Source organism: Myxine glutinosa, chromosome 1 (genome assembly GCF_964187855.1).
Source record: "Myxine glutinosa chromosome 1, kmMyxGlut1.1, whole genome shotgun sequence".
Lineage (NCBI taxonomy): Eukaryota > Metazoa > Chordata > Myxini > Myxiniformes > Myxinidae > Myxine > Myxine glutinosa.
Genome location: NC_136261.1, coordinates 348,502,953 through 348,530,718, shown reverse-complemented (window position 1 = coordinate 348,530,718; position 27,766 = coordinate 348,502,953). Strand labels below are relative to the sequence as shown.

Here is a 27,766-nt window from a genome sequence, read left to right as displayed (position 1 = left end):
TGTTGTTTGACTCAGTGCTCATCGGGGGAGCTGAGGACCGTGTTGTGCTGGCTGGCCCGGGATTGAGCGGGGGACGTTTGGCTGCCTGCTGCACGGCTCGGTGTGCTGGCGTGATTGACCGGCACCATTGTTCAGGCGCATCGACGCGTGGTCCTCTCGTCGACCGACCACACGTCTGTTTTCGTGTCTGAGTGGAGACGCCTCAAGTTAGGATTACAGATTTACCTCACCATCCATTTTATTTTCGTGATTTAATTTCATTAAAACAATTATTGTACAAATAATTTGTTGGGTCGTGGTTCTGTTTCGTGGGTTTCGGATATAAGCCCCATGAGCTCCGTGCAGGTAAACACCCCATTGCCTTTGTCCTGTGTGCGCCAAAAATTATCGCCAATTTTCGGCTTGACCCACTCGGATTAAAGACTGACCAGCTATCCATCCAAGGCTGGTCTTCATCGGCCACGGACCTGACTATACATACATACACACACGTACGTGTGTGTGTGTGTGTGTGTGTGTGTGTGTGTGTGTGTGTGTGTGTGTGTGTGTGTGTGTGTGTGTGTGTGTGTGTGTGTATATATATATATATATATATATCTATATATATATATATCTATATATATATATATATATATATCTATATATCTATATATATATATATATATATATATATATATATATATATATATATATATATATGACATCAGAGCGAAGGTTCGAGCAGGGAAGGGTACATAGGGTATATATATTGTTACAGACGCGGTTTTGGATGTTAGTTTACCGAGCGGTTTGGTATGACCGTGTCTGCACAGTTTACCCGATTCCACTCGAACGTTGGCCAAATCGCGCTATGCTAAATCAATTAAGGAAAGGACACAACGGCTGGGTTAGATGACACGACACCAGGGGTACAGTTCTCAAGACCTCCGGAGGAGGTTATAATATTTGTATGCAGAACGTTTAGATTACACTGACAAGAGGTACAGCATAGGAAGGTGGGCACTTAAACACGGTCTTATATTAGCCCCGACAGACCACAGATAAACGGGACAAGACTGACTCACACAGGGATTGATGGCAAGGAAGGGCAGGTAGTCGATGGATAGCACAAGGTGCACCTTGGCTCAGGGACAGGATAAAGCGCGGTCCAAAAGATGCAGGGAGGTCTCTCAGCGCTCGGAGGTGGCGACTTCTCTCTCCAAGCTGGGGGCGCATCTGACGTCACCTCCGGTAAGTGGCTGCGTATATCCAGCGGGGAGTGACACGCCCTCGGCTCGTTAGCTCCGCCCCAGGTGGAATCGGCCCGCCGCTTCTTATTGGGTGCGGGGGGGTTACCGGGCTCCGCCCTTGACGAGGAGCTGACAGTCAGCCCCTTCGTGGTAACCCCGTAACCTGGAGCACATGGGCAATGGCGGCTAACCGAGCCGGAGTGAGGACGCCCACTCCCCGCACCGCCGCCCCCGCTGTGGTTGTAGTTGTTGTTGTAGTTCCATGAGATGATGGGAGGATGCGGAGATGAGGTTGTGGGGAGGTATTGGGAGGTCCTAAACTCACTACTGGTGCCATACAATCACATTCTAATTCTGGTGCAACGAAGAGTCAGAATTAATGGAAACGAGTCCTTAACTGACATAGCCTAAGAATAACTAGCAAGATGTCCTAAAGTTGTCTACGTGAGATGCGGTGAACCTGGGCACGACATTTAATGGGGGAAAAAGGGGAAGGTCGGTTCTACAGAGTGTTGTTTACAGACAATGGGACTAGGGAATGGGGGATTGGGGATAGTTGGGGAGTATTGGGGAAACAGGGGAATATTTACAAGCGGATATGGATGGAGGCCAAATCCCATATCCGCAACATTGCACCCTTCTCTACCTCGGGGCGTCCCGACCCGATAAATCTTTACCTACTTTAGTGTGGCACTCAGATGTAGTTCCCTCTACTATTAACTCTACCCTGAGTGCGACAGTTTTACAGATGTTCACAAATGAGTAAATATGTCCCCCTGCGACGTTGCACCCTTCTCCTCACAGAAACACACCCACAGGATAACCGAATCGCGGAAAGAATTCTCAAACTAAACATACAGCCGGTAGGGAGCATTATTTACACAAGACTACGCTGATATTTACACTACGATCCAGAACCTGTTTTTGGAGGAACACATGCAGATGTTATGCATAGAGAGAGCACGCATGCCAGCATCGATACACCAACCCACGAGTGCTCTGTGGCCTTACGGCCTTTAATAATGTGCAGAGCACCCCATCCAAGCACCAAAAGCACCACCCCATAACACAGTCAGCACCATCCGGTGCACCAATAAAGTGTTCAACGTCACCGGTGGTGTCGCAGCCGGCCGATGTTCTGCCGCTGGTCTTGCCTTCGTGTGGTGCACTTGGCCTTCTGGCTTCCTTCAAAAATAAAGAAAGGCGCCAACCGCGTCCATTTCTTTATTGTGGCCGTCAGGGGGCCAACTATTAGTGGTTCACCTGTATGGCATAGGTGCCACGTTGACCCAGAGGTCCATCAACGGGTGGTGCTTGCCCGCAAAAGAACTGCGGTCCATTGTGGGTGGCCACCAAAATTGCGGTCCATATGGTGTATCGATCCAGGCAGCAAGCAGCGAAAGTGCAGGCCCACAACTGCGGAGCCAGCACCTCTCTCTCCTCTCTCTCTGCCCCAAAGCCAGATCCTCGGAGGTGGGAGACAAAAGAAAAGACAAGTGAGTAAGGTGGTAAGGGCGCAAAAGTGCACGCAATACAAGATGATGCACACTGGGGGCACATGGGAACCAGGTGAGACAGGTACGTTCCTACCGTACGCCCCCCCCCCCCCACCAGGTAACCTACATTGCCCCTCCCTTACCCCTTACTGTATCCACACAACACAACACTACCCATAAACATCTAATTTACAAATCAACAAACGTCCCTGTCTTCCCCGTTCCTCCCATAAACCAAATTCGTCTTCTCTCCCTCCTAACCAATCAAATTTGCTATTTCCAACTCTCATCAAAATTTGCCATCTCCAATTCAACATCAAAATTTGCCATCACCAATTCATCATCAGTCCCTCCTAAGGAGGGAGAGATGGAATCACCCCAATGTCTCATCCACGTCGTGATGCGTCTCACAAATCCAACAGCAATTCTCACTTCCTGCAACACAGAACAAAGAAAACACAGGTGTGGAGTCATCATCATCACCTCAGGTAAGTGGCTGCGTATGGTGCGACAGGTTCATCAATCCTAACTATTTCCTAAATGACTTTAACAACTTTACATTACCCGGGGTCTTTCCCTGCCAATCCATTGGCCAACTTACACTATGGGTTCTAAAAACCAATTCCCATTGACCAAGCTGTGGTGCCTCTCAATTTGGGGTCTCACTCCCCCGATTCATCTCCCGGTGCCCTCGCACAATTTCTGGGCTGTGACGTGTAACTCTCCCAGCAGGTCTACCCACCTGCACACCTCCACCACTGCAGTTGCCTCCGAGCTTACCTGCTCCTTACCCTAACCTAACTACCTGGGGAAGGCCCTCTGGCGCTCTCCCCACTCGGTGCCCTCTCTGGCACTGGGCTACCCGGGTCCGTCCTCCGGATCCTCGGGCCCCACTGACACTAACGGCTCCCAGAGCCCACCTGCGGCCTCACCTGGCCGACATCCTCACAGTGGTGGAGTGCCCAAACCAACTACACACACTAACAGGCTACACGCCCAGCCATTTCCACAACACGAATGCACCCATTCGCAATACCATTCTGCAACCGCACCACAAATGCCAATATCCAACCACAATTTACCTATACCCTCTACCTAACACTTACACTACCCGCCCCGGGTACTCGTGAAAGGGGTCCACTCTTCCCCCATCCACACCTTCGCACCATGCACACCACTCCGTACCACTTACTCCAACTCTCTCCACACCACTCATTCTCTGCTCCATGTATTCCACACACCTGTACTTGCACACCTGTGCTCTCACCCCTGGTGCCACCTGCACCCTTCTCTCCCCAAGCGCATTCGCGCTGATCCACCACACTCACTACTCATCCACTGCTCCACACACCTGTCCAGTTCTCACACACACGGCATCATCTCATCTAACTACTCCCCTCTGAAACTTGCGCTTCCCAGTCGTCCCTTTAAACTATTGCGCTCCTTCGTCATTATCATCCACACTAAACTACCTGCATCCCCACTACAGGTATCAGTCACTATCTAACCTTAACGTCACCTAATGTCATCTTCTAGGTCCCTACACACAATATAACCTAACCCACCCGGGCTAGTTTTCACTGCCATCAACCCCATAAACTATAGCTCCTTTGCCCCACCTGTGAGGGATGGTGGATTTGCCATCCCACCACATCGGGGGTCTCTCACTATAAATTTTGCTCGTCCAATTTCAACAAATCAAAAATTTGCCAATCACTGCCCATCATCTGCCAATCATTAGTGCCACTCCTTTGCCAATCATCAAATTTTGTTTTTCTCTAATTTTGGGGCCAAAACACTATCCTCATCACACAGTCTACTCACTAATGCCTCTCGGTGCGCCAATTCCTGTCCAAAGCCCGGCTTCGTACAGCCAAGCCATGAATGCGGGTTGTTTGGTGCCAGCGGCTGGATACGTCCCGCATTCGGTGCAGGGAAGGAGGTTTACCCGGGCCGAGATCCCACGCACCATCTCGGCACGGAGCCATCCCATGGCTCGATCTCGACCTGCCGGAATGCCTCAACAAAAAGTGGTCGCCATGACGACCCTTCCTATCCAGCCGCCCGCTCCGCCTAGTGGAGCACGGACGCGGCCGTTCAAAGCGAGGCCCAGCACGCACCGAGGGCCCGATTCGGCTATAAGTCGCTCTAACCGCTAAACCGGTTACCGTCGATGCTTCACCTGGACGCTTACATGCATACGCTACCCCTTGCTTGCTCATACCTTTCCTTACACACCCAGGTACCCTCATTCCGCTCAACGACTTGGTCACACACCTGACCACCGAACACTTTGGCACACATTCGTCGCTCGCACACCTCACCAACACACCTCTTCGCGCCCCCTCCGCGGTCACCTCCTCCGTGACAATCACAGGTGTGCTCTCACCCGCACACCCAACCACGTGCCTCACTACCAATTCCAGCGTGCATTCCCACTCACGCCCTACCATTCCAGGTGTGCTTCCTTTCTCACCTGTCACAACCAACTCACGCTCCTTGTCACTCTCACTACTCTCACCACCACTCCTGACAGCGCACTCACCCTTACTCTCGACAGCGCACTCTTCCCTCATGCACCCGTCCGTTACACACCTTTCTCGCGCACACTCTCCCGTCACACCCTCTGTAACTCTCACCACAGGCGTGCATTCTTCCTTGCCTTTGACAGCGCACTCTTTCCCCATGCACCTGTCCGTCACACACCTTTCTCGCGCACACTCTCCCGTCACACCCTCTGTAACACTTACCACACCGCGCTTCCATGTGCTCCCTCGCACACGCGCTACGACCGACTCACTCTCGCCAGCACCCTCACTCCTTGGCACGCACTTTTTCCTCACACACCCCAGAGTCGGACTTTGTCGCACACCTCCTTTTTCGCACACCAGACCTGTCGCACACTTCACCAACGGCCTCTCACGAACACCCGGGTCCATCTCGACCCCAAAGCTCATTAAATCACCTGGCGCATCATACGCACGACCATATTGGTCACCACTTACACCGGGTCCTCTTCCTCTTCGCTTCTCCTCCATCACCTGCGAATCCCTCATCCGGTTAATGAGCACATCATCACGATCCAAACACAGACTTTGGACCAATTCTTTTATTTCCTCTTTTATCTCTTTCTTATCCTCTCTCCGTCGCTTCCTAATTTCGCTCACCCCTCCTTCCACTTCTTCTAATTTCTGCTTCACCTCTTTTATTTCCCGGTACGTCTCCTCAAGCTCGTCCTCCAAGGCTACCTTGACCGTTTCCATGTGCGTCCTCACCTGCCGGTCCTTCGTCTCCATTACCTCTGTCACCTCGTCCAACCTCGTTGTCAGTCCCTCACGTACCATCTGACATTCCCTCTTCGTCGCTACCAAGTCATTTTTTAGGTCATTTTGTGTCGCTTTTAACCCTCCTATTACCGCTGTGTTCTTCTTTACCTGGTCCGTTAGTTCTTTTTGTCCCTCTGTCAGTTGTTCTACTTCCTGCGTCAGGTCCTCTATGCCCCCTTGCAATTTTACAGTCCCCTTTCTCACCTCCTTCTCCATGTGCTCCTTACAGTGCCTCACCTCCTCGCGCACTCCTCCGACCTCCTCACTCACACCTCTTCTGATCTCTTCTCCCATCACTTGCATCTCCTGCCCAGATGCCACCCTCATCTGCTCCATTTCCTCCCTGTGAGCATCCAGTTTGGTTTCTACCCCCATTCTAACCCCCTCTATCTGCTGCCCCATTTGTTTAACTTCCCTTTCCGCTTGGTCCCTCATGTCCCTCAATTTGCCTTCCATCCTGTTTTCTAACCCCTCTAACCCCTTTTGCATCCCTTCCATTTGATTCTCTTGAGCGGCCATTCTGTTTTCTACCCCCATTAACCCATGTTTCACCCCTTCTATCCCATTGTCTAACCCCTCTAATTTCTTGTCTAATCCCTCACCGGTACCCCTCGCTTCGTCCCTCATTACCCCCATACTGTTTTTCAAACCTCCCATTTGTTCCATAAGGGCCCTCATTTGCAGGAGGAAAAGGTTCGAATCCACCAGCGGCGTAACCACGGTCGCCGTGGCCATGTGCGAGGCGCCATTTTGTGCGTCTGCTACCCTCACTGCTTCGCTCTCCTCATGTCCCTCATTTTGGTCCTGGATCGACCCTGCCTCACTCTCCTCTACCGGAACCCAGCCGTCTTGGTCTGCCATAGCGCGACTTTCAAAATTCGGGTTTTTTTTTTTTTTTTTTGTAAAACACAATCAAATTTCGCCGTTATAATTTCGAGCGCGTGAAACGCGCTCCGGATCGAATCCCACTTCCCGACACCAAATGTTACAGACGCGGTTTTGGATGTTAGTTTACCGAGCGGTTTGGTATGACCGCGTCTGCACAGTTTACCCGATTCCACTCGAACGTTGGCCAAATCGCGCTATGCTAAATCAATTAAGGAAAGGACACAACGGCTGGGTTAAATGACACGACACCAGGGGTACAGTTCTCAAGACCTCCGGAGGAGGTTATAATATTTGTATGCAGAACGTTTAGATTACACTGACAAGAGGTACAGTATAGGAAGGTGGGCACTTAAACACGGTCTTATATTAGCCCCGACAGACCACAGATAAACGGGACAAGACTGACTCACACAGGGATTGATGGCAAGGAAGGGCAGGTAGTCGATGGATAGCACAAGGTGCACCTTGGCTCAGGGACAGGATAAAGCGCGGTCCAAAAGATGCAGGGAGGTCTCTCAGCGCTCGGAGGTGGCGACTTCTCTCTTCAAGCTGGGGGCGCATCTGACGTCACCTCCGGTAAGTGGCTGCGTATATCCAGCGGGGAGTGACACGCCCTCGGCTCGTTAGCTCCGCCCCAGATGGAATCGGTCCGCCGCTTCTTATTGGGTGCGGGGGGTTACCGGGCTCCGCCCTTGACGAGGAGCTGACTGTCAGCCCCTGCGTGGTAACCCCGTCGGAGCTCATGGGCAATGGCGGCTAACCAAGCCGGAGTGAGGACGCCCACTCCCCGCACCGCCGCCGCACCGCCCCCCTCTGTTGTTGTAGTTGTTGTTGTTGTAGTTCCATGAGATGATGGGAGGATGCGGAGATGAGATTGTGGGGAGGTATTGGGAGGTCCTAAACTTACTACTGGTGCCATACAATCACATTCTGGTGCAACGAAGAGTCAGAATTAATGGAAACGAGTCCTTAACTGACAGACTAAGAATAACTAGCAAGATGTCCTATAGTTGTCTACGTGAGATGCGGTGAACCTGGGCACGACATTTAATGGGGGAAAAAGGGGAAGGTCGGTTCTACAGAGTGTTGTTTACAGACAATGGGACTAGGGAATGGGGGATTGGGGATAGTTGGGGAGTATTGGGGAAATAGGGGAATATTTACAAGCGGATATGGATGGAGGCCAAATCCCATATCCGCAACAATATATATATATATTTCCGGATGTTGTTGTTTTTGAACGGTGTAGACAATGGGGCAAAACTGGTAGCGCGTGTGGGTAGCGAAATTTTCCTTTGTGTGGTCCCCTTTGAGACCGTAGTGAGATATATACGTAGTGAGAGTGGGAGTACCAATTTACGCTGTGGTGGGCACTGTGGCTGTAACCATCGCACGCTACTCAGCCGAGGTTTTGGAAAGCCTAGCGAACCTACTTTCGTGATGACATAGCTGAATGAAATTTGAGTGCATGTTCTCAATTTGATTAATTATTTGCCGAATTTTCAGATAGATTCTCAACGTGTACACTGCACAGCAAAAACCAGAGGGAAGCGAAGATTGTCGTGTCCCGTGTTTACGCTGTCAGTGTGTTGATAATCCAGAAGCTTCCGGCCTTCCGGCAGGTTACAAATTGAAATCGATTCTTGAAAGACGAAGGGCAGTGGTTAATATGGTTATTATGATAAGTTAATATTTAGTTAATATATTAAACCTGACCCATAACCATTCAAATTATTTTCTCCTTAATAGAGTATTGTGTGTGGAATCGTTTTTCAAATTTCTGAAAATATAAGTATTTTACTATAACTAAATCACATGTTTATGCATATGTAATTGATTTAAATTTTGGACCTAATGTCACATGTTGGACCCCAACAAATATGGAATTAGCTATATATATATGCACCAATGGCGACTTGCACAGATATGTGAACCACAGTTTTAGCAATTTTGGAACCTATGTATGTATGTATTCATTCATTCATTCATATTGTTACGTTTGTGGGGGTAAGTAATGTCATACAATAGAGGAGATAGGATTATTTTGCCATGGTGTGTGTGTGTGTGTGTGTGTATATATATATATATATATATATATATATATATATATATATATATATATATTCCCTTCCCTATATATATATAGGAAAACACAGACTTGGCATTTAATATGGAATTATTTTTTTTCTTGACTTGGGTTTACTTTCTTAAATCAGTATATCAATCTGGTGAGTTTCTTTTACACTTTGGTGATTTATTTGTTAAAAGAACCATGTCACCGATTGTCTGTCGCAGCAAGAAGTCAACAACAGGATTATATCACAGGTGGCGTGGCAAAATGTACGGACAGATGCATTTGATGATTGGCTTCACAGTCGGGTATACAAGGGTTGTTGCGTTCTGTATTAGTGGAAAACAACTGCTGCACGTCTCCAAAAGTTATTGCCGCTTCCTCTGGAGATGGTCCGTCAACTCGACAATGCTGTTTGTCATGGAGTGGTGGCTTTACGAAATTACGGCATGAAACAGCGTGCTATTGCTCGGCAGTATGGCATCACTCAAGGTCAGGTGTCAAAGATCCTGAAACGAAATGCTCAGAGGGGTGTCCCTACTCCAATAGAGGCCAGGACGTCCCCGCAGAACCACAAGGAGGGATGATCGCCAGCTGCACCGGTTCGTCCGCAATGGCCGTACCAAGTCAGCTAATCGGCTTAGGGCTGAGTGGCAGCAACTGACAAATGTGCCTGTATCCAGAAGGCTAGTCAACCAACGAATGGTTCAAGCAGGCTATCGTGCCAGGCGTCCCCTAAGAAAGCCACGCCTGACCAGACAACACCGCCAGCGCCGATTGCAGTGGGCCAGAGAGCACCGCCAATGGCAGCCAGGACACTGGAATCACGTGATCTTCAGTGACGAGTCTAGATTTCTGGTCTATCGTCAAGATGGTCGCGTCCGAGTGTGCAGACAAGTGCATGAAGCCTACAACAAAGATTGTATAGTGCCAAGAGTCCAAGCTGGAGGTGGTGGGGTGACCGTTTGGGCTGCTTTTCATGCAGGGGGCAAAACTGACCTGGTTGTTCTGAATGGAAACCTGAACCAGTTCAAGCACAGGGCCATTCTGGAAGAAACATTGCTTCCATTTGCTCGTGCAGCCTTTGGAGGAAACTTTGTCTTCCAAGATGACAATGCACGGCCTCATCGTGCTCGCATGATCCAACACTTTCTTGCTGACCGTGGTGTAGAGCATATGGAGTGGCCTGCCATGTCCCCGGATATGAATCTGATAGAGAACCTGTGGGCAGAATTAACGTGTCAAATCGACCCCTTGGACCAGCAGCCGACTTCTGTGCGTGAATTGCAGCAGGCTATTGTCACTGCATGGCAAGCGATTCCTGTCCAAACCTTGGCAAATCTCGTGAACAGCATGCCTCAACGTGTACGTGCTCTCCTGAATGCTCGTGGGGGTTACACGAAGTACTGAACTGTAATTTTACTGTCCGTAATCCCAGTCGTAATTTAACTTTTGTTTTTGTTATAAAATTTTTTTGGCTAATGTGCAAAATAAAGAGATACTTCTGGAAAACGTACAGAAGTTTAACACAGTACTGTCCATGAATTGAGTTCGATATCAGTTTACATCACTTTCAAGGATCAATTTGTTTCGAAATGTCAAATGTGGTTTTTGTTTCTTTTAAACGTCACATTAACAAAATCTAGAATAATTTCAACATAATTCCAATGAACTTTTGGTTCTAAGACATCTTGAAAAGTAAGTTCACCTCCACAAAAAATATATTCCATATTAAATGCCAAGTCTGTGTGTGTGTGTGTGTATGTATATATATATATATATATATATATATATATATATATATATATATATATATATATATATATATATACATGCAAACACTTTATTAATGATAATTGAGCTCTTCAATATTTCAGTATGGGTCATGTGAAGAAGAAGAAGAAGAGGAAGAAGAAGAAGAAAAAGTGAAGAAGAAACAAATCTCATTGTTATCTTTTAAAACTGTTATTTTCAGCGTCGTTCGTCCAATCGAAACATTACACAAAAAAACACTAACCGGGACCGAATTAAAGCGACGAATCAGTGAACCGGGTAAGCAGTGAACAGGCTTTTCCTTCACTGCCTTTTCAAACCTAAAGTAAAAACAAACAAAAAAACAAACATTAAACCAAGTAAGGTGAACAAAACCTGTTCTTTTCATGTAGCAAAGCAAGGGCTTACACTTTCAAATAATCAGTTGGGGGTAAGGTAGGGTGGGTTGGCATGACAATAGCTCCACTGCAAAGACTGGGATTGGAAACAAGATTAAAACTAGAATGGCACTCAGTAAAATGCGTACTTCCGCCAGGCAGAACAATATACGTTTTGTATCCCACCAATAGGCCGGAATTGGATCTAAACCTGAACCAAAATCTAATCGGCTTGTTATTGCACAACCTAGTTTTGCCTCAACTCATCCACAACTTTTTGAAATATCATGCTATGTTGTATATCGTTTTTGGCCCCCCATCTTTAAATGGTGAACAATTTAGTAGGGATCATTCCCTCATCATGTGAAAGTTCACAAACTGGAACAAATGCTTGAATTTCTCGATTAAATACGTCAATGAAAACTGGGCGGGTCTTGTATATTTTATTAGTCTTGTGAAACTGGGGATCATTCTCATTTACACAATGTAGGTGCATTCCAATGTAGGTGCATTTACACACATTTACACAATGTCTCATTTACACCAGATTGCTAGGACCTTTGGAAACGACCTTTGGAAAGCCAGGCGTGTAAGTAAGCGTAGCAACACACTGCCAGTAGGGTGCATCAAACGCCCCTATGTCAAGAAAACAATCTGTCCCCAATTTTATTTTGTTCCAGTCATAAAATAAAGTTCCTATGCAAAATTTGGTAAGGTTTTGATATCATCTTCTGGGTCCACCTCAGCAAATTAGATTTTGAGTCGGTAGTATCAGAGTCAGAAATTTGACACGCAGCTGTTTTGAGGCCCATAAATAAAAATGAAAGGATTGACCGATTGCTACATACAATAGCTCTTTGGAAAGGTATTATTGTGCTCTGTAGCAATATATAATCATCATAGGGATAGGGATATAATTCACTTATACACAAATAGTCAAAATCATGATTTTATTGGTATAATCATATGTATTATAGATACCAGAATGATATAATTTTTATTACAGTAGAATCATATCTACACAATCTTAGCATTTATCATCTTAATACGAGTACATCTGACTATGGATGAACATGAAAATAGAAACAAAACAAAAATACTGTAGTTTTCATGGATATTTCTGACAGTTTAGTCTTGAGCTGCTCGCTTTCGAAGATTCGGTTTCTCCTTGCGGTTGTGCTCAACAACTTGTAGCACATTTTAGTAGTGGTCTTCACTTCTGGCTGCTGAAAGGAAGTCAGAGCTAAGCTTAACTCCCCTTTCTGCAGAGTCATTCACCACATTCAAGGCTTCAACATTAGTCCATGATGTCTGGTAGGCTGCAGAGTTAGTCCATTCTTGAACATCGGTAACTAGAAATGCCCAGTCAAGCTTCAGATGATGAAATAGGTACCATGAATCTGGTCCAACAAAATCAGCCAGAGTGGTCTTCTCAGTCAAGTCATCAGGAAATCTGGGCTTTCCAAACCCAGTACCAAACCGTCCTTGTGGGTTGGTTACTGGAAAATCTGGCTGAACCTCCAGAAGTCTGTCTGCCAGAGCACGGCGATGGTCATGAGGAACAACTGAGCTGAAGAGGGCAAGTGGAACCATCTCTTCTGTGAGGTACCAGAGATGTCGTTTGAAGGCTTTCAGGGCACTTCTTGAGATTCCAGCATTGACAGCTTCATACTGTTTCAGTTTGGAGATGAGCTGCAGGTCATTCCATGGGGCATCGGTGACAGAGGTACATGTCATCCACCAGGAGCTGTATACTAGAGTGACAAACGTGACAAATTCTCTGATCTTTGGCACTTGTTTTTCTGTGGTAATTGTACCTGCTGGAAGATCAGCGATTTGTTTTTCGAAGAGACATAATTTGATTGAGTAGAGGAGCTTCGCCATCCATCTGGCTTTATGCAGTGCACCAGGACGCTTGAAGGTTATTTGATGTTCAGCTACTTCACCATCAAGGAATACAGTACACAGATCAACAAATTCCAAATAATCATCACGTCTTAGAGATTGCTCGGTGTGACAGAGTCTGAGAACATTATTTTGCCAGTCACTTGTCAAACTTGTTGCTGCTTCATTTAGTTGAGATGGATCAAATCGTGAAAGTGGTTCATTGAATGTGTGTGGAAACATTTCAAAGTTCTTGCGAAACCTTGAGAAGAGGAAGATATCTGGTGACTTAGATGCTTCAACTTTAAGATCAGTAAAAATGTGCGTAAGAATGACTTCACCAATGTGGTGTCTGCAGCCTGACCACAGAAGAGCTTTGTTAAGCCGTTGTTGAATCGTTACACAAGCTGCACTGATGTGGCCGGTGTTAGATGCAGTTGTGTCAAATGTCAAGTTGACAACATTCTCTTGGCAGTTCCATGATTCAAGTAGGTTATTAGTCAGCGGAGCAATTATATCTCCAGATTTACGGTCTGTTCCAGGCTTGTAGGATGGAACACCCAGCAGCTTCATATCAGTTTGAGAACCCAAAAGCACAGCCAGGCGTTCTTCAAAAGTGTTTTGGTTAGTTAAGCATGGAAGCAGCTTTGAGTCCCAGTGCAACGTAGCAAGCTTCGGAGGTATCCATTTGAACTTACAGGTAGTAGCAATATGCTGTCCAATTTTGCATCTTGATTTATCTGCTGTAGCATATGATGTTGACACCTTCGCTACATCCCCTCCTGTTTCTTCAATAAGAGCTTCTGTGAAAGCAGCCTGTTGGGTTGGTGTCATCTTCATCCTTGTTGCCAGTGAAACAAGACTGGGCCTCTTCAGGATGTCATGTGGAATGAAAACTGATGTGCCAGGTCTAACTAAACGATAATGACTTCTTGAGGTTGTTGGTGTGCTTGTTGAAGGTCCAAGAGTTACTTCTTCATCACTGTCACTAATATTATACACAGTGGTTGTAGTATTTATGTTGAACTCCAGCTCCATACTTGCTCGCCTCTCTGATTCTTTTTCCTCGCGGTTCACTTTACGCTGCATCTTATCTGCCAACAGTTTATCTTGGCAGCCAAATGTTGCACAGCGATCTGTCTTCATAGATTCCAGGAATGCTAAGTCTTCAGGATTCTTGATGTGAGAACTAGCATCATTGGGCCACAAGGGAAATGTCTCCATAAATTTCATCTCCATTTGATTCACCTTTGTGATGCTTGCTTGAGTTGTTCTTCGGTTGATAGGGATTGATCTAAGCTTGGAATTATCATCTGCAAGTTTGATAATTTTCTCAATAGCCTTGCGTTCAGAGATGATAGGAATATTAGCCTTGCCATAAAATGGTGTCACTTTCTGCAGTACAAGCTTTGCTGATTCCCACCGAGAGCGTCGTTCAAGTTTGCCATCTTCCGTGTGCCACATGAAACAACGTAGTACTTGTAAACAAGTTGGAAGTCTGGTGCCATTGATCTGGGAATCTTGTTCAGTTATGGCACTTCCAAGACCAAACACCTTGGTGGACTCTCTTGTTGCAACAGATGCTTTCTTTACTGTGCCATCCATTGTTTTATCTGAAAGAAAAAGGTAGTATTAGTAACAATAATGTCATTTCATAATTATGTACAACAAATAAATCAATTATCCAATTTTATTAGAGTATAGCCTAATAATTGTTTTAATCATCTTGTCTAGTTAAAAGATCTCTGTAAAGACAAGATGACTACAACATTCAGGATATTCTTTAATTTATATATTATATTTTAAAAATACTCTTCATTTAGCTTTATATCCATATTTTGAAAAAAATCATTATTTTGACTATTTGTATATAAATGAATTGTATCCCTATCCCTATGATGATGATATATTGCTACAGAGCACAATAATACCTTTACAAAGAGTTATTATATGTAGCAATCAGTCAATCCTTTCATTTTTATTTATGGGCCTCAAAACAGCTGCGTGTCAAATTTCCAACTCTGATACCACCGACTCAAAATATGAAATGGTGAGGTGGACCCAGAAGATGATGTCCAAACCTTACCAAATTTTGCACAGCAACTTTATTTTATGATTGCAACAAAATAAAATTTGGGACAGATCAATCCAACATCTTTTTAAAAATAGTTGGGCGTTTGATGCACCCTAACTGCCAGTACTGCTCGTACCCATCTTTATGCATCAACATTTCCTTGTTGATGCATAAAGTCATCTTGTTGATGCATGATGCATAACTCGGAGCACAAAAATGCCTCAAACTCTGCCGAAGCAAGACGCTTTTGTTGGAAAGATTTTGTTGCATAATTGTTTGGATTGGCTGCAATCAGACGTTCAGCTTGGCGATTCGTCTCTGTGACCACGCCCCCCTACGAACACCTCTGGAAACTCCCCCAGTATCGTCGTCATTACTGTCAGTTTCACTTTCCCCATTTGAAAAGTCATTCTCCCACTCAAAAACACTAATTACCATAATCATCCTCATCATTATCCATACCTTCCTTATCTGATAACATTTCAACTCATTTTGGAACGATTTTTAGCGAGAAATCTTCAAAACCTTTCCTGAATCTCTTGCTACTACTTCCACAGATTATGCATTTTGCCGTGTGCACAAGGATGGGCCGGAATGGCATGTGTACCAAATCATGTGCACAGCGAAAACCTCCCTCGCACTTCCTGAGCAATTAGCAGCGACACAGACTGCACGTTACGCAGAATGTAACAGAGCCGCTGATTGCTCAGGAAGTTGCTCGTGATACGTTTGTAAACAAGAGAAAAATAGCCTCAGATCATGTATGTATAAAACGAGCTACATTACGAGCCTCAGACCATGAAAATAAATAACTAAGTATATTAAGCATATGGTGGCCGGTAGGCCGGCCACCAGGGTATATGGAAGTTTGAATAGGGTTCAAAGGGTTAAAAAAAAAAAGAAGTAATTAAGAGTGTTTGCCACAAGCCCAATTACCTCCAAGCAATGTCAGATGCTGCAGTGCAACATGCATGGAAATATGGCAGAGTAACTTTTTTATTTTTTGAAAGCCAAGCTCCCAAAAACACTTGAACACGATTTGAAGAGCTCAAAGATCATTTACGTTGCGAGACCACATGATCAATATTAATCCCCCTAACATGCACCAATGGCGACTTGCACAGATATGTGAACCACAGTTTTAGCAATTTTGGAACCTATGAATCAAATATTTTACAAAAACTCGACCACGCGAGTCTCCATAAAAAATAAAAAGTATACCTTTGGCAAGCTTACCTCTTTTCTATCTCATCATCAGTGAAAGAGAGTGGAGAGTCCAAGCACAGTCCTAGGAAGACAAGGCAAAGGTGAGACAAACTTGAATTGGGAAGGGGATAACAAACACGAGCTAGGGCGGAGGTTATACCTTGATCGGAACAGTCAGAAAGAAATGATGGATGCCGGTTAAAGTTTGGAAAGGAACCCACAGATTGGCATGTCAATGGTCTCTTGGGTGTCCTGAAAAGAAAATTATACAGTATTTAAGAATAATAATAATAATAATAATAATAATAATAATAAAGTACGTCTGCACACAGCGTTGAAAGCCGTTGAAAACACATTATTCCTTTCACAAGCGCCACATTTACATATCATATACCGTAAACAATGATGGTAAACAACGTTTTGACCCACTTCCCAATATATTCCATTCCCCCTCCAATCACATGCAAACTTCATTCCCCTTTTCAGCCCAGCTTCTTTCTTTTTTTTTGGATACAAGATCGAGGCTCGTGTAAGAGCCAACATCAATCACAGAAAAAAAAAACTGACCCGCAAAACATACAATAAAGGGAGCGGGAGACAAGATGGGGAGAGAGCGGGAAGCACACAAGTACAACAGCAGAGAACAGGGACAACGGAAGATCCGTGGGAGGGAGAGGGCTTGTGGGGAGGAGGCATGGGAAGGCGGGGGGGGGGGGGGGGGGGTGGGAAAGGTATAAAACACACACACTGCTAGAACTTCCAGGAAAGAAAGAAGTCGGGATTTCAAAAAAAAAGTTGATCTGTGGTGAATTACCAGGGGTCAAAGAGATCAAGGTTTTGGATGGGGGAAAGATAAGAGATGGTGGTGAACAGCTGTTTTAAAGACCTGGAGGGAGGAGTGGGATTGAAGATATTGAGGGAGTTTGTTCCAGAGGCGGGAGTAAAGAGGAATGAAGGAGTGAATGAGTTTGTGCAACTTTATTTATGAGTTTGTGCAACCCCAAACCCCTCCCAATCAAACACCTTTTTGTAGAACTAGGCGTGCCTCCCGTTGCTTCGCCGACGGGTTTAATCAAAAGACACAGCATGTTATACTTCACAAACATGATGCATGTCTATCTGACTGCCAACGAGGATGTAAAATGAAGTAAAACACACACACACACACACACACACACACACACACACACACACACACACACACACACACACACACACACACACACACACACACACACACACACACACACACACACACACACACACACACACACACACACACACACACACACACACACACACACACACACACACAAAAATTAAATAAAGAAGTAGTTGTTGTCATGGCTGTGGTTATGATTGCCTGTGTGCTCCTTCCATGTACTTGTATATATGTTTTCCTATTGCTTCGAGAAATAATGCTGTACTCGCAGGGGCCCATGGAACATCCATGCAAAGTAAAATGTGACTCCAAGTACTCAACACTCCACACCACTCCACCCAATCCTGATGTCCCTGTGCCCTAATGTTGTTGTGTTCCCCTCTCTTCCACCTCTGGTATCCCACTCCCTTTATTATATGGTCTATAACTCTATATGTTAGCTTGTTGTGATGGCAACAACGCACGATTATTATTTTTTTGTTAAAAATGTAAGGATTTGTTTAAAAACGTTTTTGTTAAAACAAATATGGCGGCCAAACCACGTGACTGATGACGTCATTTTTCTCCACCAATTTATCCATAGATGAGGCTCAATAAATTTCATCTTCATTGGATGAAGTTCTGTACTTGTCGAATTATGACGTCGTAATGGAGGCACCTATGACATCAACATATTTTATTCCCCGTGGAGAGTTCTTTACAATGAGCCATGTCCCTATTTTTTTCTACGCAGCACTTTCGGAGATATAGAGGTGCAAAGTTTTTTGTTTTTTTTCAGTTTTTCCAAGATGGCGCGCATACTACGTGACCGATGATGCCATTTATCATTAATAAAACAAGCGTTACGCAAAGGTCCCCCGTCGGGGAAGTGATGTGAGTTGACAAAGTGGAACACGCAGAAAACATGCTATGATATGATATTTCGCTCACAAGGGTCAGACATACATGGAGGTGGCCATCTTGGATTTTGACGTGGCGACCCAATTTCAATAGCGGTCTTCCTTATGCCAAGATACACCCACACACCAAATTAGAAGTTGGTACTTCGCTTATCTTTCAAGATATTCATCTCACAAGGTTCGGACATACATGGCGGCGGCCATCTTGGATTTTGACGTGGCGACCCAATTTTCAATAGCGTTCTTCCTTATGCCTAGATACACCCACACACCAGATTAGAAGTTGGTACTTCGCTTATTTTTCAAGATATGCAGGTTACAAAGTTCAGACATACATGGCATCAGACTTACATGGCGGCGGCCATCTTGGCTTTTGACGTGGCGACCCGATTTTAAACAGCGTTCTTCCTTGTGCCTAGATACACCCACACCAGATTAGACGTTGGTACTTTGCTTATTTTTCGAGATATTTCGCTCAAGTTTCAGACATATATATGGTGGCGGCCATCTTGGATTTTGACGTGGCGACCCAATTTTCAACAGCGTTCGTCCTCATGCCGAGATACACCCACACACCAAATTAGAAGTTGGTACTTCGCTTATATTTCAAGATATGCCGGTTACAAGGTTCAGACATACATGGCATCAGACATACATGGCGGCGGCCATCTTGGATTTTGACATGGGTTGCACCCACACACCAAATTCGAATGCTTACGCTAACGCACGCACGGACGGACGGACACACGGACGGAGGGGAAAGCCATAGTCCCCCTTTCGCTGCGCGACGGGGGGACAAAAAAAACAAACTATACAGGTGGAGTTGCACCTATGCTGAAAATTTCCTGTCAATCGGACCAACGGTTGCAGACAAAATCATTTGTTGTGTGCGGACAGACAGAAAACCGGTGTGTACCCCAGTTTAGAATAGGTACACCGTATCCCTGCGTGTCGTAAGAGGCGACCAAAAAGGGTTGGCATCAGGAAGGGCATCCGGCCATAAAAACATTGCCTCAAAAAGAGAACCATGACAATTACAACTACATATGGGCAGGGTATAGCCCGAAGTACCCCGTGGGGGACCCCACTCCCTCTCGTCAGAACTCAAGGTGGGGAACCCGATCGAAGCAAGGGTGGAAATCACTCCATTTATAACGAAACGTCTGATGCCCGACGTGGAGATCGGTTTCTGAGGTTTGCGACATGGAATGTAGGGACAATGACAGGGAGATCAGGAGAAGTGGTGGAAGTATTGGTCAGAAGAAGAGTGGACATATGTTGTGTGCAAGAGACGAGATGGAAGGGAAGTAGTGTGAGAATGGTGAAGGGTAGGCACGGACAGAAATAAAAGTTTGTGTGGCAAGGGTGCCCGGAGGGCGTGAATGGTGTTGGTGTCCTGTTTTCTGAGGAGTTTGTAGACAGTGTGGTGAGTGTGACTAGAGTGAGTGATAGGTTGATGATGGTGAAAATGATGATTGGAAAGCTCTTGGTGAACGTCATCTTGGGATATGCTTCGCAGGTTGGTCGGAGCGATGAAGAGAAGGGCACGTTCTGGTGTGCAATCGAGAAGCTGATGGAAAACATGAAAGATGAGGAAGTTGTTGTGGTAGGAGGAGACCCAAATGGACATGTGGGAAGGAGTATGGACGCTTTTGAGGGAGTTCATGGGGGTTACGGATATGGTGTGAGAAATGGAGAAGGTGAAAGGATTTTGGAGTTTGCTGATGGAGCTGATTTGTAATACTCAGTTCCAGAAAGAGGATAATAAGCTTGTTACATACACGTCAGGTGGGTCGACGACAACCGTTGACTACCTGCTGGTGCGTCGGCGAGATAGGGGGCACCTCTGGGACACAAAGGTGATCCCGGGGGAGGAGGCTGTTTCCCAGCACCACTTGGTTGTCTCCGACATAAGGGTGAAAGGTGCGAGGAGAGCTCGGCGGGTGAAGTACCAACCGAGAATGAAGGTGTGGAGGTTGAAAGAGGTGACAGTAAGGGAGGCATTAAAAGAGAGGCTGAGTAGGGTAGAGGATGATGTGGTTGAGCTCGAAAGTGGTTGGATGTCAATGAAAGATAGTCTGTTGGGAGCCGTTGGTGAGGTATGTGGATGGACAAAAGGACCACCGAGGCACTCGGAAACATGGTGGTGGGATGATGAAGTTGTAAAGAGGATTGACGAGAAGAGGAAGAAGTTCAAGGAGTGGCAGAAGGCGAAGAGTACGGGGGCAGAAAAAGCAGAGCATGAAAGTTATAAGGCAGCCAAGAAGGCTGCAAAGAAAGAGGTAGCAAAGGCGCAGGAGGCATGTAGGAAAATGTTCGGAGAACGCTTGGATTCGGAAGAGGGTCAGAGAGCGGTATTCAGGATTGCAAAGCAGATAGCGAAAGAGAGGTGTGATGTGATGGGGGTGAGTTGCTTGAAGGATGAAATGGGACAAATCGTTGTGGACCCAGATGGAATTAAAGGAAGATGGAAGAGATATATGGAAATGCTGTTGAATGCAGAGAATGAATGGGATGGCAACATAGAGAGTAACCCAGTTTTAGGACTGGCAGAGAAGATAATTGAGAAGGAAGTTGAGGAAGCGAAAAAAGCAATGAAGAGTAGAAAAGCGGGAGGGCCGACGGGAGTTGTGGGAGATATGTTGAAGGCAGCAGGAAGTTGGGGTGTGAAGAGAATGACAGAGATCTGTAATCTGGTGGTGAAAGAAGGCCGCATTCCAGTGGATTGTGAACTGAGTACCCTCGTCCCTCTATACAAGGGGAAAGGTGTCCCTCTGGACTGTGGCTCGTATCGAGCGATAAGTTCATTGGAGCATGGAATGAAGGTATTGGAAAGGGTGTTGGAGAGGAGGATAAGGAAGAAAGTGAAGATCGACGAAATGCAGTTTCGATTTATGCCAGGAAGAGGAACGACAGACGCGCTTTTTTATTGTAAGGCTCTTGCAGGAGAAGTACATGGAGAAGAGGAAGAAGTTGTTTCTTGGGTTTGTTGATCTGGAGAAAGCATTTGATAGGGTTCCACGCGAAGTAGTGACATGGGCATTGAGGAAGTTAGGAGTGGAGGAATGGTTGATCAGAGTAGTGATGGCAATGTACAAAATAGCGCGCACAGCTGTAAGGACGAAAGACGGGAACAGTGGTGAGTTTGAGGTGAAGGTGGGAGTGCATCAGGGGTCTGTACTAAGTCCACTACTATTTGTAGCTGTGATGGAGGTGCTGGCTCAGAATGTAAAGGAGGGTTTACCGTGGGAGTTGTATGCAGATGATCTGGTGTTGATTGCGGAAAGTATGGATGGACTGAAGGAAAAGATGAACAAGTGGAAGGAATGTATGGAGACAAAAGGTCTGAAGGTGAATATCGGAAAGACGAAGGTGATGGCAAGTTGTAAAGCATGTGGTGAGGTGGAAAGAACTGGGAATTATCTGTGTGCTGTGTGCAGGAAGGGTGTGTGTGGTGGTGTGAACTTCATTCAATGTACAATGTGCGCTGAGTGGGTCCATCAAAAATGTAGTGGTCTGAAAGGGTCATTAACCAGTGTGGCAACTACATTCAAATGTAAGGTGTGCACAGAGGGAGCTGCAGATGGAGGAAATGTTGAGTTGGATCTTGGAGACGGCGTGAAGCTGGAAGGTGTGAAAACATTTTGCTACCTCGGAGACATGCTGAATGGAGAAGGTGGATCAAACTCGGCAACGGTTGCTTGAGTGAGATGTGCATGGAAGAAGTTTCGGGAACTGAGTGTTGTGCTGATGAGAAGGGGAGTGTCGTTGAACCTGAAGGGAAAGGTGTATGCTGCATGTGTGAGAAGTGTTATGATTTATGGGAGCGAGACATGGGTAATGAACGTAGAGCAGCAACGAAGGCTGGAAAGGGTGGAAATGCGAATGGTTCGGTGGATGTGTGGAGTATCGTTGAGAGAGAGAGGAAGACAAATGATGAATGGCGAAAGATGATGGAAATAGAGCCTGTGATTGATGCTGTGAAGAGGAACAGGTTGAGATGGTTTGGTCACGTGTTGAGGAAGGATGAAAGTGACTGGTTGAGAAGTGATGGAAATGAATGTAGAAAGAAGTAGAGGACGGGGAAGACCGAGAAAGACTTGGCTAAAGATGGTGGAAGAAGAAATGCGGGCAAGGGGGTTAACAAGGGGAGATGCAGAAAATAGGGCAAAATGGAGAAGATCGTCATGGGGACTGCAAGTCTAACCCCCGCTCTTGCAGGGAAAATGGCCTTAAAATGCATGTTGTTGTTGTTAGCCGCGTCGCAAGACGCTGGTCATAGAGTGCCCTCTGCTGTTGTTCTTGTTCTTGTTCTTCTTCTTGTTGTTCTTGCAGAGAAGACAAAACCTCAAAGCTCCACCCATTCTGGGAACCATAGCTCCACCCATTGTGGGAGAGGCTTCATATAAACAAATATCCACCATTTTATTAACTCGCATAGCTTTGAGGCCTGTTTTGTAGGCCCGTGGTGCCTTCCTCTCTCACACAGTTTTATTTCAAATCAAATTCGATATATCATTTCATTTTTCACAGTCGCTAACATAGTTTTAGACTCGGTTGAAAAAAAACGGGAAGAAAATCCGATGAAAGTTGCCCTTTATAGAACGAAATGAATTCTCAAAGGCCTGTAACTTCAAGTCCATTGAGATTTTTTTTTTTTTTATCGCGGCATGGTCAGTCATACACCGCCCGAAATAACAGACAGGAAAATGCCGAGATATATTAAAAATTCGTCTATTTGATGACAATCGTCACGATGAAATATTTAATTTATACGTCGTCACAATAATGTGGAGAGAGGAGCATAGCTTCGTTCACGTGTCGCCACATACGGGAAATTGCCGAGATATATATATATTTTAAATTGCGGCATGGTCAGTCATACACCGCCTGAAATAACAGATGGGAAAATGCCGAGATATATTAAAAATTCGTCCATTTGATGACAATCGTCACGATGAAATATTTAATTTATACGTCGTCACAATAATGTGGAGAGAGGAGCATAGCTTCGTTCACGTGTCGCCACACACGGGAAATTGCCGAGATATATTTTTTTTAAATCGCGGCATGGTCAGTCATACACTGCCTGAAATAACAGACGGGAAAATGCCGAGATATATTAAAAATTCGTCGCCACACACGGGAAATTGCCGAGATATATTTTCACTTTGCACAAAAATAACATCAAGTAATCGAATCAATAGGAATGTCCTGTGCCTATAACATCGACGTTATAGGCACAGCTGCATCTAGGCATTGTGTAACATCGACGCGGCTTTTGTTTTAATTAAAACTTTTTGTACTTGTTTGTTGTTGGACAGACAGAGAGACAGACAAACGGTCCCAAATGCAATACCCTTTCCTCTGGCGAGGGTAATAATGAATAGCCCCGAGTGGGTGGGCGGTCATCTCGAGGTTGTAGTTCAGTCCTCTGCCGATTTGTGGGGGATCCCCTGGAGCCCCCGACTCTGATACGAAATCGAAAAATATAAGACTGAGCAATCTTGTGGACCATTGGGTAGAAGGGCTGCATCAGGTTTCGGAGCAGTCAGTTGGTAAATAAGGGAGGAGTAGAGATCCGAAGTGTGTGTAGGAGGGTGTGGCGGGGGGGGGGGGAATAACCACCTCATGGAATCTCCATTATCCAAAATCCAAAAAAATCTGAGTGATTGTGCAGGCTGAATCTGGGTGATCCAAAAAAAAATCTGATGTCTTGAATTAATGTGTCAAGTTTCAGAACAATCAGCTAGGTGACAAGGGAGGAGTATTAAAAATATCAAAAAGTTAACGGGTGGACGGACAGACATCATGACCCATTTTACAAGTTTTTCCAAGATGGCGAAGAGATGGCAGATTTTCCTCGAAGAGATATCTTCGAAAATCGAGATGAAATGACCTAAAAACTGTAATTTTCATTAAACATCTATAATAATTATTAACAGAGCTCTTTCAAACCAGATACTTTTTTAAAGATGAGTTGTTGACATCATCATCCCCCCCTCCTCCCCCCCCCCCCCCCCCACCACCCAAAACAAATCTCACAAAAGAGCCTCTATAGGCACATTTGGAGTCGCAGAAATCTAAAGCAACCTCAACTAGCATGTCAAGCTCTTTACCCTCCGAAGTCAAAGTGGCCAAGATTGGATGTGAGCGATGCCACAGGGGAAGCCGTCGTTGGTGATGGCGAGGCAAGCGAGGAGAGGGACAGACTCAATGGTCGCATGGGATGCTCAAACTCGTCTTTGAGGGACACATCCACCAGACTGTCCCTCTCCTCCATTGCTGCAAGAACAATGGACGGATTAGACATGCAAGCAGCGAGAAGATTAGCATGCCAGAGGTGCAAATCACAAGAATCATCATGTTGCTCTCATGTTAGAATATAATCCTGTGATGAACAAGGTGTTCAAGTTGTCCAAATAGTTAAATATGGCAATTTGTGTTTTTGTTGGAAGACAGCAATTGTTAGAGGACACCCCACTTGTACTGGGCTCACTCTCTGCTATATCAGGGATGCGAAAAAAATGAACAAATGAAAATGAAACAATGAAAAAAGAATGAACGACGTTGCTGGCTTCGATGACAGAACATGGCCGACCCACAAAGCTTAAAATGAGAACTGTGGACAAATCGTGGCATCGATGGAAACGATGAAACTTTTGCATTTCAGAGGGGTTAATAAAAAGGAAAGATTTAAATGACACAAACAAAGCCGAATAAAACAAACACAAAGCCGAATAAAACAAACTCGAAAATCTAAACCGCCCCTTGTACTTTGCTTTTGACGCTACCAAGAACACTCCAGGGTGGCGTTTAGCTTTCCTAACAATGACCTTCCATTCAAAAGCCATCCCAGCTGTCGCAGCGATCCCAGCTGTCACAACCTCCCCACCCCCCTTACCTACCCTACAAACCTCTATCCTACAATTCCCTCCCTCCTTCGCAGACCCCTTACCTACCCTACAATTCCCTCCCCCCCTCCCTCCTTCCCAGACCCCTTACCTACCCTACAAACCTTGATCCTACAATTCCCTCCCCCCCCCCCCCCCCCATGCCGACTCTTACCCACCACAAGCTCACCAAACCCGATCACCCCAACTACCCCCAACCTCCTCAACCAACCCTACTACCCCAACCTCCTCAACCAACCCTACTACCCCAACCTCCTCAACCAACCCTACTACCCCAACTTCCTCAACCAACCCTACTACCCCAACCTCCTCAACCAACACGACTACCCCAACCTCCTCAAACAACCCGACTACCCCAACCTCCTCAACCAACCCGACTACCCCTACCTCCTCAACCAACCCGACTACCCCAACCTCCTCAACCAACCCTACTACCCCAACCTCCTCAACAAATCCTACTACCCCAACCTCCTCAATCAACACTACTACCCCAACCTCCTCAACCAACACGACTACCCCAACCTCCTCAACCAACCCGACTACACCAACCTCCTCAACCAACCCGACTACCCCAACCTCCTCAACCAATCCTACTACCCCAACCTCAACAAATCCTACAACCCCAACCTCCTCAACCAACCGTACTACCCCAACCTCCTCAACCAACCGTACTACCCCAACCTCCTCAACCAACCGTACTACCCCAACCTCAACCAACCCTACTACCCCAACCTCCTCACAACTCACTCAAACCTACACCACTGTACTACCCCCAACTCATCTCACGCAACCCTCCCCCTTCAACCCTTCAACCCCCTCTCCCGGCCGCCTCCTCCACATTGCCGATTCAAATTCCATTCAACGTTCACAACTGCACAATGCAATTCAGCTCAAAGCAAAGGGTGTGGATCGTTCCAAATCCCTCCACCTTGAATGAGTCACCAAGCCTTGCAACCATGGAAAGAACATTCTCCGCGACTGCAGAAAGAGAAACAACTTTTTCCTTTCAATAAAACATGCAACAAGATAAAATGTACTTCAGCACCAAAATGGATCAAGCCACGTGATGCCAAAAAAGGTTTCTGAACGTTACAAATCAAACTAATTATACAAGAAACAAATGCAATTATTGAGGGAAACAGGAGAAAACCGCCACTTTCTGAATAAAATTTTAAACGAAAGGCGTCGTGAGGCCTGATAACGATAACGAACATTTCATTAACGATATTCGTATAATCAAAGACACAGATCAAGCCATTCGAGGATTGATGACCTTCGGTTACTTCACCAAACTGACACATGCACCAAACATAAAACGCACCTGAGTAACTGAAGCAATCGAGAAATATTAAATCGTCGTGAATAAAATACAAAATTTTACCTCGTGATTAAATGTTAGATGTTAGATCACGACGCCGTTCACAACTCCATTTGCAACACCAAGCAAGTTGTGCTAATGCCTAATGCCAACCAGCAACCACTCACCAGCGGCTTAGCTTGCACTGTCGAGCTGAGCAGCCAATCAGGCGTCGTAATACTGCAGCGCTTGTTTTAAATGAACCAATCAAATACGTCTGTGTTTCAGTTGGACGAAACCAAATAATAATTATTATTAAAAGGTGCTCTTATTAAATAGTACGGTATGATGTGGTGAATCCTAAATGTTTATAAAACAATTACGATTCTAAACGTTACGTTTTCATTAAACTGCAATCGTGTCTAATTGTGTTTAAAGGATATAAATTGTGGGGCTTCCTCACTGGATCTGGACGGTTTGGTACAGTCCTTCAAGTAAAATAAATAAATTAATAAAATATATCCTACTCTTTTTAGCGAAGCTTATTAAGGAGATCATTAGAGGTAATTTCTTTTTGTTGTAAATAAGTGTATTTATTGGAAACTTCGTATTTAGCCTCACATAGCTCCGAACAGGGAGGGCTGCCAGGAAAATGAGTACCGGTAATAATATACTTTGCAAATATTTTGAATAAGGGTCGATGCTTGTTTTGAATAAGCGTTTATTTGAAAGTTCAGCCTTTATTATTCGGCAATTTATATGACAACAACAACAACAACAACAACATGCATTTTAAAGGCCATTTTCCCTGCTAGAGCGGGGGACGGGGTTAGCCTTGCGGTCCCCATGACAATCTTCTCCATTTTGCCCTATTTTCTGCATCTCTCCTTGTTAACCCCCTTGCCCGCATTTCTTCTTCCACCATCTTTAGCCAAGTCTTTCTCGGTCTTCCCCGTCTTCTACTTCCTTCTACATTCATTTCCATCACTCTTCTCAACCAGTCACTTTCATCCTTCCTCAACACATGACCAAACCATCTCAACCTGTTCCTCTTCACAGCATCAATCACAGGCTCTATTCCCGTCATCTTTCGCAATTCATCATTTGTCTTCCTCTCTCTCAACGATACTCCGCACATCCGTCGAACCATTCGCATTTCCACCCTTTCCA

The 27,766-nt window shown here is 45.5% G+C and overlaps 1 protein-coding gene across 1 annotated transcript in view; it reads right to left on the bottom strand.

The window, feature by feature from the left end:
* LOC137413239 (M-phase inducer phosphatase 2) overlaps positions 1-26,806 on the bottom strand; it is a 61,267-nt gene extending 34,461 nt beyond the window's left edge. The window contains exons 1-5 of the mRNA XM_068098643.2: positions 26,681-26,806; positions 24,505-24,670; positions 16,485-16,576; positions 16,355-16,406; positions 11,028-11,103 (exon numbers count right to left, since the gene is read on the bottom strand). Of these exons, the coding sequence (XP_067954744.1) occupies positions 11,028-11,103; positions 16,355-16,406; positions 16,485-16,576; positions 24,505-24,668 (384 nt within the window). The 5' untranslated portion in view covers positions 24,669-24,670; positions 26,681-26,806. The remainder of the gene's footprint in view (positions 1-11,027; positions 11,104-16,354; positions 16,407-16,484; positions 16,577-24,504; positions 24,671-26,680) is intronic.
* Positions 26,807-27,766: the final 960 nt, after the last annotated feature.